The sequence below is a fragment of the Melanerpes formicivorus genome, unplaced genomic scaffold (assembly GCF_026170545.1).
Source record: "Melanerpes formicivorus ecotype bairdi unplaced genomic scaffold, bMelFor1.0.p_v2 SCAF_29, whole genome shotgun sequence".
In the NCBI taxonomy this organism is placed as follows: Eukaryota; Metazoa; Chordata; class Aves; order Piciformes; family Picidae; genus Melanerpes; species Melanerpes formicivorus.
The window spans coordinates 2,657,519-2,674,527 of NW_027142381.1; the positions used below are offsets into that span (position 1 = coordinate 2,657,519).

General features: G+C 53.0%; 1 protein-coding gene across 6 annotated transcripts in view; it reads right to left on the reverse strand.

Moving 5' to 3' along the window:
- GTF2IRD1 (GTF2I repeat domain containing 1) overlaps positions 1–17,009 on the reverse strand; it is a 74,856-nt gene that overhangs the window by 15,292 nt on the left and 42,555 nt on the right. For 5 of the 6 annotated variants that reach the window (XM_068154464.1, XM_068154461.1, XM_068154463.1 and 2 more), the window contains exons 10-21: positions 16,915–16,940; positions 13,889–14,009; positions 10,603–10,640; positions 9,971–10,051; positions 7,552–7,641; positions 6,963–7,025; positions 6,499–6,564; positions 4,730–4,913; positions 3,756–3,814; positions 3,514–3,579; positions 2,146–2,229; positions 1,007–1,190 (exon numbers count right to left, since the gene is read on the reverse strand). In XM_068154464.1, the coding sequence (XP_068010565.1) occupies positions 1,007–1,190; positions 2,146–2,229; positions 3,514–3,579; positions 3,756–3,814; positions 4,730–4,913; positions 6,499–6,564; positions 6,963–7,025; positions 7,552–7,641; positions 9,971–10,051; positions 10,603–10,640; positions 13,889–14,009; positions 16,915–16,940 (1,062 nt within the window). The remainder of the gene's footprint in view (positions 1–1,006; positions 1,191–2,145; positions 2,230–3,513; positions 3,580–3,755; positions 3,815–4,729; positions 4,914–6,498; positions 6,565–6,962; positions 7,026–7,551; positions 7,642–9,970; positions 10,052–10,602; positions 10,641–13,888; positions 14,010–16,914; positions 16,941–17,009) is intronic. The other variant, XM_068154460.1, reaches the window with a different exon arrangement.

The following is a 17,009-nucleotide window of genomic DNA, read 5'->3' on the forward strand; positions in this document are numbered from 1 at the left end:
GAAACAGCAGGTGCTCTGCAGGGAAGGAGTCCCTGTGGCCCTGCTCACAGCAGCAGATGCCCCATCAGGCAGCATGGCCCAGTGAGAGGGGGATGGAGCCACTCCTGTACCCATTTTTACCCTGTCCCACACTGCAGTGATACACTGATAAACTGCTTTGCCACCCTCACTTGTGTCCATCCCCTGCCAGGAGTGGCCAGTGCCCAGGGACTTCACAAGTACTGTGGGACACCAGACACTGCCTTGCACCAGCCATACACCAAGCAACATTCCTCCTCTCTCAAGCCTCCTAGAAAAGAGGTTGAGATTTCTTTGCACCATTGCACCAAGCACTGTTTTCTCCTGCCAGTGCCCTCCCCACTGCCTCCTCAGGCAGCAGACAGGAGGAAAGAGCCAGAGTCTCTATTTTATGGTCCCCTTCTTCCTGTTGAACCAAGGCAACAAAGCCGGTCAAGGCTCTAGAGAACAGGTCTTGTGAGGGACTGAGGGAACTGGGATGGTTTAGTCTGGAGAAGAGGAGGCTGAGAGGAGACCTCATTGCTCTCTACACCTCCCTGAAAGGAGGTTGCAGTGAGGATTGGTCTCTTCTCCCTAGTATCAGGTGATAGAATGAGAGAAAATGGCCTGAAATTGTGCCAGGGGAGGTTTAGGTTGGAGATTAGGAAAAATTTCTTTGCTGCAAAAGTGGTCAGGGATTGGAACAGGCTGCCCAGGGAGGTGGAGCCACCATCCTGGAGGTGTTCAAGAAACCTGTGGACATGGCACTTTGGGACATGGTTTGGACAGTTGGACTCAATGATCTTAGAGGTCTTTTCCAACCACAACCATGTTATGACTCTGATTCTACCATTAGCTGCCAACTTGATTGCTGTCTCAGGGGCTGGAGGCGTTTGTGGCATTTACAGCCCTGCTCCAATGAGGCTGGCAGAGCTGGGGGTACTTTTAGGTCAGTTCCCTCCTCTCCCCATCCTGCTAGGCAGGGTTGCTGACACCTCTCCCCACACACCTGGTCACAGTGAACTTGATTTTATCAGCCACAGCCAATATCCTCTCCAGGTTTTGCGAGCCGAAGGTGCATGGCTTCCTGAAGGGGATCCCGGGGGGCAGCCCCTCTATAATCACTGACCCCGGATTGCTCTTGATCCTCTTGTATGGCACTTGCACAGGGTACTTGATCCCCAAGGCCTCACCTGCCAGAGAAGTGAGCAGTAAGCATGCAGGATGTCAGGGATGCCATTTCCTACCACGGCTCTGGCTCCATCCCCAGCCCCACCAAAGCACAGCACAGCACGAGCAGCCTGCTCAAGGCACCCTGTCAGGTCTCAGATCAAGGACCAACATCTTCAGGCCACCTTCACAATGGGAGTGGAGGGGTGCCAGGGGCAGCCATGTGCACACAGCAGAGCTGGTGAGGCTGAAGAGAGTCACTGCCCCGCATGGTGATGCCCATGCAGCACAGCAGAAGGGATGGAAAGCCACTGCTCTTTGCTTTGGGCCATCGTCTGGAGATAACTCCAGCCACGTTCCCTCTCTGAGGTCTGGCTGCAGGACTGAGGATGCACAATTCCCTGCAAGTAAGTTCTTTTGTGGGTACCTGGAAACCTGTAAAGTCTGACTTCTGCCTAGAAGGTGGAGATAACAGCATTTCCCTGCCTTGATTGGCAAACAGCAGACACTGGAGCAGGCAGACTGTGGGAGTACGCTGGGTAGGTGCCCTAGAGACAGGAGGAGCAGCATCTCCCGAGTGTGCTTGCTGTGACCTCTCCTTACTCCCTTCCCCACCTCCCACCAACCCCCTGCACTCCTACAGCTCTGCAGCTGAATTTACCACTGCTGTTCTTCACAGAGTGGGGTGGGTTACAAGAAAAAAAATCCACCAAGAGGTGGTCAAGGAGGGCAGGCAGGCAGGAGGGATGTGGCATGCTCCTCACCATGGCCTCCCCAGTGCTGTGTAGAAGCTGCCTAGGCAGCAAGTGCCTGCAGCAAAGAGCACCAATTCCCAGAGCCACTTTTCCCTCCCCAGCCCTCCAAGAAAGCACCTGGCAAGGAGGAATTGGGAAGAGTGGGGAGGAATAAGGGGGTGGGGGGGGAAGATAAGAGGGATTAAGAGGGGGATAAAGTCAACTTTCCCCACTGGTTTCTCACCATATTTCTTATTGAAGAGGTCCTGGACTTGCTCCCTCAGCGTGTTAGCAATGTCTATTCTGGAGAGCCTGGCATCATAATTTTCTGTGAAAATAAAGAAACAATTATGGACTTCTGCTGGTAAATTAAAAGGCACTCTGTGACTTTTAAGCAATGCCATTTTCTAATTATAGGGAAGTCCTTATCTTGCAATTAGCTAATCTCTGGAGTGGGCCATTCAAAGCCCTTAAAAAGAATCTAAACAGAAATATGTGGTTGGGTTTTTTCCCACCCCCACCCCCACCCCCCACTCCCCTTGCTTGTTTGCTAAGAATAAAAGCTGCATGAAATCGAAGATTCAGTTGTGATAATTGGCAGCATTAAAATAAAACACACTCCAAAAGCCTCTCTGGAAAGGCAAAGCCTTTGGAAAACCTCTGGTCCCCCTCTGCAAACCCTCACAGGCCCCCAAGGGAAGGGATGCTCCAGTTGAACAGCCCTTGTCCCCAAGCCCAGGAGCTTCTTGCCACCACTCCTTCCCCAACAGAGCCAGCTGCTGCTGCACACCAGAAGGGAGCAGTGTTTGTACAAACATCACCCAGGTGGAAACAGCCCCAGAAAAGGCAAAGCCCGGGGCTTGCTAGACTTAATTACGCATCTCACGGGGTCAGACAGGGAGATAAGCGAAGCTGGTTAAGTAGGACACCATCAAGAGCGCTTCAAGACTCTTCCTTGGACCTACAGAACTGCCTGTCTTGTCTTCTGTCTGCCAGTCCTTCCCATCCTCTCAGCCCACCTTCTCCTCTCTTCCCTCCCAGAGGGGCTGGAACATTCATGAAGAAAGGCTGAGAGCTTGGGTTGTTCAGCCTGGAGAAGAGAAGGCTGCAGGAAGACCCTACTGTGGTCTTTCAGTACTTAAAGGGGCTGAGAAGAAAGCTGGAGACAGACATTTTAGCAGGGCCTATTGTGACAGGACAAGGGCTGATGGTCTGGAACTAAAAGAGGGAGATTCAGACTAGAGAGAAGGAAGAAATGTTTCACAATGAGGGTGGTGAGACCCCAGCCCAGATTACCCAGAGAGGTAGCACAAGCCTCATCCCTGGAACCATTCCAGTGGAGGTTGGATGGGGATCCAAGCAACCTGCTCTAGTTGCAGATGTCCCTGCTGACTGGACATCATGGATGGACTGGATGACCTTGAAAGGTCCCTTCCAACCCAAACCATTCTACAAGTCTATGATTCTCCTATTGTTGCCTCACCCTGCACCTTTGCCAACCCATTGAGCCCTGATGCCCGGTGGCCACTCCCTTCCCACTTCTGTTTGCACTGCACCCCAAGAGGGGCCAGGGACTCTGCCTCAAGCCCCACAGAAGCCTGCAAGCCCTCACCTTGAAAGCTCTGCCTCTTCACAGCGTCCTCCAGCAGCGCCTCCCCAGAGTCCCTCTCACCAGCGGCTGAGACAGGGGACAGAAGACGAGTTAGGAATCGTGGTGCCACCGAGGGGGAGGCACAGGAGGGGGCCACAACACGAGGTGGGGAGGGCAGGCAAGAGGTGCAGCGTAGGAAAAGGCTCTCACTCCTCTCCTACCTCGTGTTCAGGGGCCCGGCTGCCGGGCGCCTCGCAGCCTACCTTTGGCTGCCGGGCTGTCCGACGCCGGCTCCTTGACGCCCTCCGCCAGCAGCTCCGGCCTGGAAAACAGCAAGCAGCAGAGGGCACGTGTGTGACCTCCCTGGCTGTCACCCCCACTGCTCCTCCATCCCCCAGGACAACGCTCTGACAGCCACCGACCGCTAGCCGTGCCTGGCAAACGCCACTCTAAAGCTCCGGCAAGGCAGCAGAGGAACTTTGGAAGCAGTTGTCATGCCAGGAGACTTTAGGGAGCTGATCTGATGCTTTGCCAGGAGGAGATTCGAGCTAGAGATGGCTGAGCACTTTAAATCAGGGGTTAGAGACTTTTAGGAGGCAAGATCCTGCAAGTTTCTTTTTCATTTTCATTCAGTCACCCAATGCCTTGGTCACATCATCTCTCTCCTCTGCAAGGGAGGCTGAGTCAGCATTTGGGTGAGAAACCCCCTCCCAAAATACCTAAAGGCACTTTTAATTGCATCTCTGCTGGAGCTCTTCCCTCTTTCAAGGCAATGTTGCTGTGTTATGTCAGTCACGGCATCACACAGCCTTTCCAGCTCTTGTGACATCTCCTGCTCACCAGCACAACGCCTGCAGCATCCCATGTACACATCTGGTCTTCAGCCAGAGCTGCTTCCCACAGGACAACCCTCAGGGGCTCCCCAGCCCCTCTCTGTGCCCCACACCTGGGCACCCTGAAGGCTAAAGGCTCTGGCTGCTTCAGCCACCTGTGGCTGCTCCCTGCTGCTGTGGCCAAACCTTTGCACAAGCAGGTTAGCACCCTGAAAGGCATCCCAAGGAAGAGATGACACCACCACCACTGCCTCTGGGAGATGGCTCCAACCCTTGGCTGCTTCTAATCAAGCAAATTTCTTGAAGTTGCCCAAGTGAGCGATGTTCCCCAGGACACTGCAGAGCAGCCAGAGCTCCCAGCAGGAACATCCTCCCTGCAGGGACAGCTGCTCCCTCTGCCTTACCTTTTAATGACAAACTGGATGTTGTTGCTTGCTTGCAGGATCTTCTTGAGCTTGGCAATCCCAAAGCAGTTGGGGCGTCGCAGCAGGATGCCCTCTGGCAAGCCCACCACGAACAGGTCTTCAGGATACATCAGGAACTTGGAGTAGGGAACTTTGACCGGCTCTGATATTCCTATGGCTTTGGCTGCATGGGGACCAAATCTCATTAGCCTGCTGGACCCCCCTGTGGGGTCACAGCAGCAGCAACATGCTATTTGGGTAGGGGTGTCAAAGAGGTTTTTGGAGGGGTGTCACTCTGTGCCTGGTGGGGATGTCCCTGACACTGTGGACACGTCCCTGACACTGTGGACACAGAATGCAGGACAGAGCCAGGCAGCCACCTGGAGCTGGCTTTTGTGGTGTGCTGTGTTAACACAGACTGCCTTGCAGTGCACACATCGAAGGGGCTTCCTCTAGAGGTTGCAAGAATATCTCCACAAGGCAATGGGATCCCACATCCAGACCTCCATGGATGTCCTGCTACCAGATCAGGGGACAAAGAACACTCCTGGAGTGCCCTGCCAGCCTGTGCAGCCTGACATGGTGAGGGCTCCCCTTGATCTGGCAAATATTGCCAAAACCCAGCCAACAGGCAGTGCCAACAGTGCTGTGTGGCCAGAGGTGAGAAATCAGCACAAAGTCCTGTGAGTGTGGGCAAGGATTCCCAGGCTGTGACTCCAGAGTGGGGAGCATCGAGTGCCATCGCTCTGCTGGCTGAACCAGCTGCATCCCCACTGCCTGATCCTGGCCTTTCTCCTTCCCCAGCCACTGTGGGTTCTGCTTGCCCAGGGGCTGCAGCTCAAATCAGCCCCTGTTTTGGGGGGATTGCCAGGCACAGCCACATCTCCTGCTAGTGCCAGCCTTTCTACCAGCTCTCAGAACGCATGTATGACCTCACTTGTATTTTTCTTCCCAGGCAACCAGCAGCAGAGCAAGAGGACACAGTCTCAAGCTGCACCAGGGAAGATTTAGGCTGGATGTTAGGAAGAAATTCTTCATAGAAAGAGTGATTGGCCACTGGAATGTGCTGCCCAGGGAGGTGGTGGAGTTACCATCATTGGAAGTGTTTAGGAAGAGACTGGATGGGGTGCTTGGTGCCATGGTTTAGCTGAGTAGATGGTGGTGGGTGATAGGTTGGACTTGATGATCTCTAAGGTATTTTCCAACCTGGTTTGGTCTATTCTATTCTATTCTATTCTATTCTATTCTATTCTATTCTATTCTATTCTATTCTATTCTATTCTATTCTATTCTATTCTATTCTATCCTACCCTACCCTACCCTACCCTACCCTACCCTACCCTTCTCAAAAGGGCTGAGCAGAGCACACCGAGTGCCAGCCACTGGCACCAGGGTCCCACCAGCCTTCCTGAGCCACACCATGACCACCTCAGGTGGAAAACCCTGTCTGGTATTTCAAACAAGCGATGAGGGGAACCACTTTGGTCTTTCCCTCTGCGGGAGGAAGGCTGAAGGTCATGGCAGCAATTCCTGGGCTGCAGCCAGGAGAAAAGGCAGCGAGGAAACCAAAGGAAGAGCTGCAGTAACAAGGCCCGGGGAGATTTCAAATGCATTTGTAAGCCCAGCAGACAGCAAATGAACAAATTAGATTGCACTTTTACTCAGATGCCGGTTTGGAGACGGGAGGTGACATTTCTGAGCAATTAAGGAGGTCCCCATGGCAGAGGCCAGCGCTGGGCACGAGGAACGTGTGTTAATGAGCAGCTTACCGTATCTCGTGTTGAACAGGATTTCTACTTGTTTCCTCAAATGACTTAAAACGTCCCCTATGCCATCTGAAGAAAGGGAAAAGAAGAGGAAGAAGAATGCAAAATGCTCTGAGAAACCTGTTGCTTCCTGGCCAAGTACCACCCAGCACAGGCAAAGCAGCCCCTAGCCACGTGCTTGTTACGCCCTTGGTGGGCCTCTGGCAGCTGACTCCAAGCTCATCCCCAAGTGAGGAAGGGCAGTGATGCCCCTGCCACACGGCTCTGCTAGGAGCAAGAGACAGAGGGGAAAAAGCAAATCCAGGCAAGAGAGGGGAGGACAGAGCCTGGGAGCACAGTGGTGCTCTTCTGTGCTGAGCTCTCCAGAGAGTGAATGCTTTGCCTGGGAAACCCAACCCAAAACAAGCTCTGTGTTCATCCATCCTTCCCAAACACTTGCAGTGTTTAGAGCTCATTTTTGCACTCACCTGAGCCCTCCACCTGCTTTTCTTCGTGCCGTGGCTCTTCGCTGGGCCCCTTCTCTGTCCCTGCTGAGGAAGAGGAGGGTTAGCAGCAGCCAGAACCAGCAAAACCAGACCAGACCCAAGCAGGAGGTCCCCTGCAGCCACCCAACCACCCCTTCCCCTCACTAAGCTCTGAGCACCCATGCCAGTGTAGGCTCAGGCTGGTAGCATCTCTCCAGGAGCTGCACAAGCAGCATGAACCCATTGCCTACATCCAAGAGGTCTGGCTGCCCTTCAGTGGGGGCTTCTCGGGACAGGTGGGACCCAGCACTCGGCACAAGTGCGGGCAGATGCAGCAAATCCCCCAGGAAAATCCCACTTGTGAGCTGGGATTGCACATGCTGGGGCTGGAGAGGGGCTGGCAAGGAGCAGCAGTGCCAAAAAAGCCATCAGGCTGTCTGTCAGAGCTCCCAGCTGGCTTGGTTGAGGCCATAACTCTGCACATGGGTGCTGACTCCATCCCCCTGGCTCGTGAGTGGTGTTTTCTCATTCCTGACAGACACATGAGCTCCTGTGCCCCTGGGCAGTGTCCTGGGTGCTTCATTCCTGGTACCTGCTACCGTGTCTAGGATGTAGTTGGACTCCTCCGAGGCCAGGTGCGTGGGCACTGGGTCGTGCATCTCCTCCGAGCCAGGCGATCGGTCTGCGGACAGAACCCCAAGAGGAACTTTTCTTTTGATGTCAGGGGACACTGCCCCAAACACAGGGCTCAGAGGGCATTGGCTCATCAGCCAGGACTGAGCAAAGGGCCCCCTACTCCTGAGAGCCTTGCACACCATAGCCCTGCACCAGGAGATGCTCCAGGGGTGCATCTGCCTTCTTTCTCCCTCAGAGGCCACCTCAGAGGTCACCCCTGAAACAAACACAAACCTCTCAGCTAGAGGGAAAGGAGCAAATATTTCTTCCTAACCTCTGTGGAAGGTGAAGAACAAAAAGAGTTCAAAACTATTTGCTTGGTTTAATTCCATCTCCACACTCAATTCTGGCTTAAAAAGTTAATGTTGCTTGACTTGGCTACTCCACTGTGGGAAACCATTCCACTGCTGCTGCCTTCCTCCCCCAAAATCACACCTCCTTGGGTCGGGTTGCCTTGTGTCACCTGTATGCCCTCCTCAATTTAACCTGTCTCCCCTCATGCTGGATTCTTCCAATGCCCTCAAAGAGCTGTCCAAATTTAGCTTTAAATAAGCCTTCCCCAGTTTAAATACTTCAGTCAGGTCACCTCTTAATGATCACCTCACAGGATAAATAATCCCAGTTTCATCAGTTTCTCCCTGTAGGTGAACACCTCGCTTCTTTTAATCCTCCTCCCTGCCCTCAGCTGTACTCCCTCTGATTGAACTCAATCTTCAAATAAGGTAAGAAAAGGTGGACTCTGGACTTGAAGTATGATTTGCCTGGCACTGGAGAAGTGATAACACCTCCTTCCCTTCCTCCTTCTCCTCTTCCTCTCACGCACTGCCAGCTCACCACATATTAGCTTTCTTCTCCTCCATTAACTGCCACACTGAAAACTGGAATGCTTGCTCCATCACTACACCTTGTTCCCTCTCCTTCTATACTAACCATATGTTAAGTCCATTCTGTGATAATCCTGGAGTGACTCCCCAAGCTTAAACTGGGTAAGGAGACTGCTGCCATTTGAGATCACACTGGGGCAGCAGGGCTGGGTGTCACTGCTGTCCCCAGCACCGCTCACCCTTGGGCACACTGGAAGTCCTGTTGCTGCCCTCATGCTGGTGAGATCATTAATTAATGCTTGTAAAGCACACTGAAAATGCAAAGTGCTAACTATTCACTCATTAAACTCGGAGGATCATCCTACCACTTGCTGTCTGTCCAGGTCAGCTAAGTGGAAAATGACTGTCACAGCTGCCCCTCAAACACCCAACCACCTGTCTCCATCACCACCCATCTCCACTGATCTCTCCAGGCAGAGCCGTGGGGAAATGCATCACTGCCACCAGCGCCAACATGTCTGCACCAGTGCCACCAGCACCAACGTGTCTGCATCAGAGCCAAGATGTCTGCACCAGTGCCACCAGCACCAACGTGTCTGCATCAGAGCCAAAATGTCTGCACCAGTGCCACCAGCACCAATGTGTCTGCACCAGTGCCACCAGCACCAACATGTCTGCATCAGAGCCAAGATGTCTGCACCAGTGCCACCAGCACCAATGTGTCTGCATCAGAGCCAAGATGTCTGCACCAGTGCCACCAGCACCAACGGGTCTGCACCAGTGCCACCAGCACCAAAGTGTCTGCATCAGAGCCAAGATGTCTGCACCCGTGCCACCAGCACCAACGTGTCTGCATCAGTGCCACCAGCACCAATGTGTCTGCATCAGAGCCAAGATGTCTGCACCAGTGCCACCAGCACCAACGGGTCTGCACCAGTGCCACCAGCACCAATGTGTCTGCATCAGTGCCACCAGCACCAATGTGTCTGCATCAGTGCCACCAGCACCAAAGTGTCTGCATCAGAGCCAAGATGTCTGCACCAGAGCCACCATCACCAACATGTCTGCATCAGTGCCACCTCGTTTTCAGGACATACTTGATATTAAACTTTCCTTAGGAACTCTTCATAACCAGGCTGTGTTCCTAAACTAAGGACCTCATCCAAAGCATCCTGTGCTCAGTGCCTGAGGCCCTCCAAGCCCACATGGGAAGGGAAGCAGCAAACCAGGCTTGCTTTCTCCAGTGGCAAGGCAAGGTGGAAAAGCAGCGAGGGAGAGACTGAAATGAGAGAGCCCTGAATCACCTTCCACTACCCTCAGGAAAGCAGCTCAGTCCCAGTACGCCACTTCAAATGATTTTCAGTAAAGAAAGACCATTTCACAGGCACAGGGGGACCTTCTGTGCCGGGAGATACCCTGCAAATGCTTCTTGTCACCGCAAAATGCCGAGAGGCGATGCGGCAGCCCTGCCCGCGCAGAGGCCACTGCGCGCAGCCGGTGCCCAGCACCTACCTGGCACAGTGATCTGGATGATGTCCAGCTCATCCGGCTCGATTTTGATCTGCCTGATTCCACTGAGCTCTCCTGAGGTACCTACAAGGGAAAGGTAACACAAAGCTGCCAACAGGAACTGGCAATGCGATGGCTGCCCACCAATGCGGGCAGGGAAACCATGGCCGGCTGTGACTGTGGGGCCAGCTAAGCATCCCAAAGAAGAGACTGGATGAGGCCCTTAGTGCCATGGTCTAGTTGGTTAGATAGGGTTGGGTGATCGGCTGGACTTGATGATCTTGGAGGTCTCTTCCAACCTGGTTGATTCTGTGAACATGGCTTCAGCCAGGTGGGCCATGACAGGGAGATATGTAAAGGACATCCATGGGCACGGCCTCTGCATGGAGCACAGCTGACTGGAGCTGTTGGTGCCCTTGCACCAGCCAACAACCTTGTTATGTGCTGGTTTCCTGGCCTCCTTTACTCCACATCTACTGATCAGTGATATAAAGACCTTAGAGAACTGCACTGTGGGGCAACCAGGTAACTGGTGGCACACATCCAAGCAACTCTGCAGGCAGCTTTCTCTAGTGTCCCCCTCCCCACCCGCTCCACATCACTACTTTGCAAGAGAAAAATGAATTATTCCTCACCTGGTTCACAGCTTTCAGAAACACTACACTTGTCAGACCTGGAAGGGAAAGGCAGACAAAAGAGGTGGTCATGGAGCAGCCAAAGAGAGAACTCAAAACCCAGCAGTGTGGCTAGGACCGACTCTGCCAGGAGGGAGAAACACTACAGCCCCCTGCCATGCCAGGCAAGGGCGGAGGAGAGATCCCTGGGCACTCCGCACCTGCATCCCAGCAGAAGCACGGCAGCTGTACCTGCAGGGGAAAGCCACAGCCTGCAGACTTCCCTGCAAATAAGTCCTGCTCCCAAACCCTCCCTGGTCCTACACCACTGCTGATGGCAGCTCTGCCTCTAGATAGTGATGGATGTAAGCTCAGCAGAGAGCTCCTGAAAGCGAGAGGGGCTTTAAGCCCAAAACTTGGCTCAGTCCATGGCGTTGCGGCAGAGAGCAGTGCAGAGAGCATCATTGCAACACAGTTACTCATGGAGCTAAAGCAAATAGGGAGAAAGGAAAAAAAGTCAATTGATTTGGTAAATATTTATTCTGCTCAAAGCTTTTCTCCCCTGAAAACTGGGCACTGTCCCAAACTCGCATCTACAGCTCACATCTACAGCTCACATCTACAGCTCACTTTGCCTGCTCAGGAATTTACACAAGGTGTTCAGCATCCAAATGAGCTCTGTCTCTTTCTTAAGCAAGAACATCCACCACTCCTTGGCAGGAGGGAAACACACTCCTCCCTGATGCTGGTCCTTCAAGGGGAAGGAAAACACTTCTGAGCCAGCACCACATCCCTGTTGGCTCGGGAGGGATGTTCAAAAGCCTTTCTCGCCTGCCTAAAGCCACTCAGCAGCGTCCACAGAGCCAACTGTGGGCAACACAAAGGGACCCAGGAGTGCTCTTGAAATGTTCTTCCTAAATGTGGTGTGGATAAAAAAAGATCTCTGGTCTGGAAAGTACTGGAAGGGCTTTAAAGTCTCCCACTTTGGGGAGGAGGGTTTCCCTGGGGAGCATGTTCCCCCTCACAGTGTCTGGCCCTTCTCACTGGAGTATTGGCACTGTCCTGTCCCTGGAACTGGACTCTGACCTGGGTGAACCACAGCTATGGAAATGATCTGGTCCTACCAGGCAACAGAGGTTCCTCCTCTGCAGGAACAACAAAGTGGGATTTGAATATCCACCTACACTTTTCCTGCAGAGGTGATACCCACGCACTGGGAGGTCTGGGAAGACTGAAGTTTACCTTCGGGGTGGGCAGAGCCAGCTGTGCACACACCAGAGCTGCAATTTGTGATCCCCTTGGTGGCCAGAAGTGCACAGGAACCACAGGGTTTGCAAACACACAGCCTAAATCAGGAACAAGGCTCACAGCTAGGACCAATTTAGAAGGGACCTCAGGGTGATCTTCAGGTTGTGCCTGATTTACACCAGTGGCAGGTGGTCAGCCCCGTGCAGTCCACATCACAGCACCACCACAGGGAGGGCAGTCCAAATCTAGATGGATACAAAACATCCCTAAACCACTTTTCCCCCTTCTAAAGTGGTTTTACTGCTGCAAGCAGCCCCTGCCTAGCTCACTGCTGGAGTGTAGCAGGTGAAATGGGGACAGTGCAGCATCAGTGAGCGCTGTGCAAGGACCACAAGCCTTGGGCCACCCTTGGAGCTCTGCAGTGGCAAACCTCAGCTCCCACAGACACATGGTGGCTGCTTATCTACCTACTGCTTTGCAGAAACCTGCTTGGCAGCCCTAACATCCTGTCCTTCCACCTTCTTGTTTCCAGTCACAGCGATTTAGCTGCACAGTGGGAGCCTCTGTTGCAAAAATTACAAGTGTCCTAATTGCAAATGTGTACAAAAGAATGGGAAAATGAGAAGCCTCAGGCCAGGCTTCAGCCCTGCAGCCTGCTTAGAGGCCAGTGGGATTTGAAGCATCACCACTTCCCCTGGCATCCAGTGAGCAACAGATGCTCTGCTGTGCCCGAGTCTAAATGCCTCCACACATGGAGACATTCAGCAAAGTGCAGAGAGTAAAAGGCAGCTGAAGAATGGTTGTGTGGCTAAGCCCTAGGTGAGGATCCTGGAGATTTAATTCCCCACAAGACCAGGGAAGCGCCTCAGGAGCCAGCCCAGCTGAGTTCCCATGGCAGACACCTCCAGATAAGGCTCTCATCCACAGTCCCTTCATTACTGGGAAGAGAACTAGTAGGGTTTGATTCCTCTGACCCATTTAAAATGGTTGGAAATGGCTGATTCACCCAGTGCACTGAGCCTGTGCTGCTGCTGAAGGGTTCCAGAGTCACTCAGGCAGCCCTGCTCCAGCACAGACACCCAAAGGCAGGGGCCACCAGTCTCCCTTCACCAGAACAGGTGAGCAGCCACAGAGCACCACATCCATGTGTCTTTTAACTACCTTCAGGAATGGTGACTCCACCTCCTCCCTGGGCAGCCTGTTCCAATGCTTGTCAATCCTTCCTGTGAAGAATTCTTTCCTAATATCCAATCTGAAGTTCCCCTGGCACAGCTTGAGGCCATTTCCTCTTGTCCTGTCACTTGTTGCATGTCAGAAGAGACCAAGCCCCACCTGGCTCCAACCTCCTTTGAAGCAGTTGCAGAGGGTGATGAGGTGTCCCCTCAGCCTCCTCTTCTGGAGACTAAACCACCTTATTTAAAGTGATTTTAAAGGTCAGTGTCGGGGCTAAGTACTACCTTGCTTCTAAGCAGCTGAAGCAAACCCAAAGAAAACTGGAGCTACACAGAGAAAAATACCTTCTGGGTCTCCCAGCATGGGCTGGAAAGCAGCACTACACACTCCATGGGCCCTGCCAGCATGTTACAGACCAGTCTAGCTCATGGCATGGCTGGACCAGAAGCAGGTAGTCTCACAAAAGGCTCCTGCCCTGCTGAACTCTGTAACCCCACTTGCATTAAAAACTCTGTTAATCCACTAGTAGTCTCCCTGGGAGCCTTATAAACAGCACTTCACCAGCAGGATGCTGGGTTACAGTGAATCCTTGGGCCATGTTTTACACCAGAGATTGCTCCTGCAGATAATCCCAGCCTGCCCAGGCACAGCCCTGATTCCACCAGGTTTGTACAAAACCAGTGCTTCCAAGCGGTGCTATTCTGGCTCGGAGAAGGATGGAGGTGCTCAGCCCCATCCTGTGCCAGCTCCAGGGGTTGGGAGGGAGGCAGAAGAACAATTCTCTTAGAGCCCCATAGCAATGACCTGCTGGGCATGTCAACACCCCCAAAACCGCCCTCTGAGAGCTGTCACTTGGTGGTGGCCGGGGAACAGGAATGCCACTTACCGGCTGTTGGCCTGAGAGGTCCCTGCCAGGTCCAGAACAGCCCCACGCTGTGGCTCGGGGGAGATCTCCCCAGGGGGGCTGGAGGGCTCCAGCTTGGTTGGGTCTTTGGTAAATTTGCTTCCTGGTGCAGGGTGGGTTTGGAAGGAAAAGCAAAACTTGAATTAGCAGCCTGCTGACAATGCAGCTTTTGCAGCTTTATTTTCCCCTCCTCCAGTCCCAGAGCTGAGGCTGGGCTGGGGGACAGGTTACCAAGTGCCACCTGCTTGCAAAGAGAAGAGCACAGAGGTAACCAGGTCTACACGTGAAAAAGAGAGCAAAACTTTTGCCTAAACCTCATTGGAACTAAACACGTGCTGGGAAGTCCTGCAAGGGATGGAACACCTCCAGAAAGGGCTGGATGCTGGGACAGGGTGCTGAGAGGTGGGGAAACCCAGGACTGGCCATGGACCTTTGGAGCAAGCCCCAAAGTGGGGAGAGCCCTGTCCTAAGGGAGGGGATGGGAGCCTGAGGAAGCCCAGAGCAGCAGTGTCACAGAGAGCCCCATCCCACAGCTCCCAACCCCGCATGCAGTGGGAGAAATCTCTGCTGCAGCGACGCAGAGGGGGACAAAAGCATCCTGTCACCATGAGAAACCTTCTTGCTCCCTTCCCTGTTCCTCAGCAACCTGAAAGGAGCTGAAATGAAGCCTCAGCAATGACCTTGGAGATGAAAAGAGTGATCTGAAGGCAGGGTAGGAAATGAAAATCGGTCAGGGAAGGTGAGCAAGGAGCTGAAGGATTAGTGCTGGGGGAAGGAGGGAATGAAATTATGCCACGACCACGTAGGTGCCTTGTTAAACAGCTGCTGCCAGAGGCCCTGTGCTGCTCTCAAAGTGCCACTGTGACACCCCCACCCTTCCAAATGCCATCCCATCCATGGGAACACGGAGCCTCTTTCCTCTCAGCTCCAGCCTGCAAGGAAGGGCAGGGCTCTGGGCAATGGGACCAGCAGCAGCAGTGCAGAGCCTTAAAGACACTATTTATCCAGCGACAGTGAAAAAAAAGGCTCCTTTTAATTTGTGCTTTCTATGGACCAAATCTTGCTCTTGCAGCAGTGAAGCCTGCCTGAAGCTGCTACCCAGGGGAGCAGCAAAAATAGGTTTCCTAGCAGTGGTGGGGATTTTAATTAAAGGGTGAGCAAAACCGTACAGGGAAGCTTTGGGATACTTTGCAGTTGGCAATTTAAGCTAGAGCTCTGCTCAGAAAAGAGTGTCTTTGCAGAAATGGCACCTCCTGACTCAGCAGATGCTTTGCCTTTTGCTTTTTTTTTTTGGCCCCTTTTTATTTTTTTGCACAGTCAGATGTGCTGACTCCAATCACAAAAAGCCCAGGTTTAATGTGTTCTGCTTCTGGTAGCCCTGCAGGGACCAAAGCAAGGGAGGCTGGGGGGGTGTGTGGGGTGTGTGAGGGGGGAACTGTCACCCACCCCAGTCCTGCTGGCTTTGCTTCTTGATCTCCTGGTTTCCACTTGCACCTCCCTGCCACACAACCCTCGAGCTCAGAGAGTGCTGCTTTCCATCTGCAGCTCTTGAGCCGAGGTAGAGGTCTGTGTGATGCCTCTCACCAGGTGTCAGGCAAGCATGATGGATTTTCCAGGAAAATCCAGGCAGCCCAAAAGACAGTTCAGTGCTCCATCCCATGAGAGTGGGTTAGATCTTAAAAAAAATCATTTTCTTGAGGGAAAAAAAAAAGGCATTAATGGGACTGGAGACAAAGAAATCCCTCTGTGGAGGAGGGACTCCCTCCAGGCCCTGCTGAAGGTCCCCTTAGGGTGACTCTGGTGTCATTAGCCCTAAGGAGCACCCCTGGGGGTCAGGGGTGTAATGGGGACACAAGGGTTAACTTGGCCAGTGGAGATGTCAGAAGAGAAGGTGGTGTCTGGAAAGCTGCCAGAATTTGGAGCTGGCAGCTTGGGAGAAAAAAAACTACCAAAACACCAACCCCGAAACGTGTCTTTACTTGTGAGCCAAGCCCGGGCGACACGGAACAGGGCTGGGTGGTGATAAATGCAGGTGCAGTGCCGTATTTCAGGTGAGCCCTGGGGTGGTGGGATGGGGGCAGCTGCTGGGGCAAGGGTCAGGTCAGACAGCACCACCACCTGTCTCCTTTTACTTGCCAAGAAGCACTGAGCCAGGCTTCTCCAGCTCAGAGCAAAAGGAGTGAAAGCACAGGGCAAAGAAAGCCACAGAAATCCCCTCCCCAGGGTTCTGCCACTGAAAAAATAACCCCAACAGAAACAACAAACCAAAAATGGACTTCTGCTGGTTTGCTTTTAAAGCCAGTCAGTGGCTGGATGATGCTAGCACTTCCCAGCCAAAACCAACACAACAACAACAAAAAGGGAATAATTCAGCAGCGAGGAACCCAGCAGTGATTTGTCTTCCTCTTGAAAGTGCAGAAACATGCTGTGTGCTGCCTGTAGCAGCAGCTCAGTGCAGTGCAGGGAGGCTGGACTTGATGATCTCAGAGGTCTCTTCCAGCCCCAATAAATCTGTGATTCTGTGAGCCTGCCCAGCCTCACACACTGCACATTCCTCGCTTAAGCCTTCAAGGCGCTCCTGAAGGGGTGCGTGGTGTGACCTCAGCCTGCTCAGCTGCAGGGCACAGACCTCCTCACTGAGCACACCTCCTACCCTTCTGCTGCTTACAGGTGGCATGATTTCAACTCTGCTGCTCTGGATAATCCTTGTGGGCAATAGAATGATAGAATTGTTAAGGTTGGAAAGGACCTCAAGGATCATCCAGTTCCAACCCCCCTGCCATGGGCAGGGACTCCTCACACTAAATCAGGTTGCTCAGAGCCACGTCCAGCCTGGTTTTTGCTGTAGTGTGATGGCCTAAACTGTCACAGCCTTAAAAACCTCCAGGGATGAGGCTTCTACCACCTCCCTGGGCAACCTGTGCCAGGGTCTCACCACCCTCATGGGGAAGAACTTCTTCCCACAAATCAGCTTCTTCCAGTAAATCAAAGGGCCGTGGAGAACGTACCTGTAAAAATTCTCTCGTCGAACATCCTAAGAGGAAAGGCAAACAAAAAGAAAAGAAAAGGGGAAAAAAGAAAAGATTAGGTGCTTCTAATGACT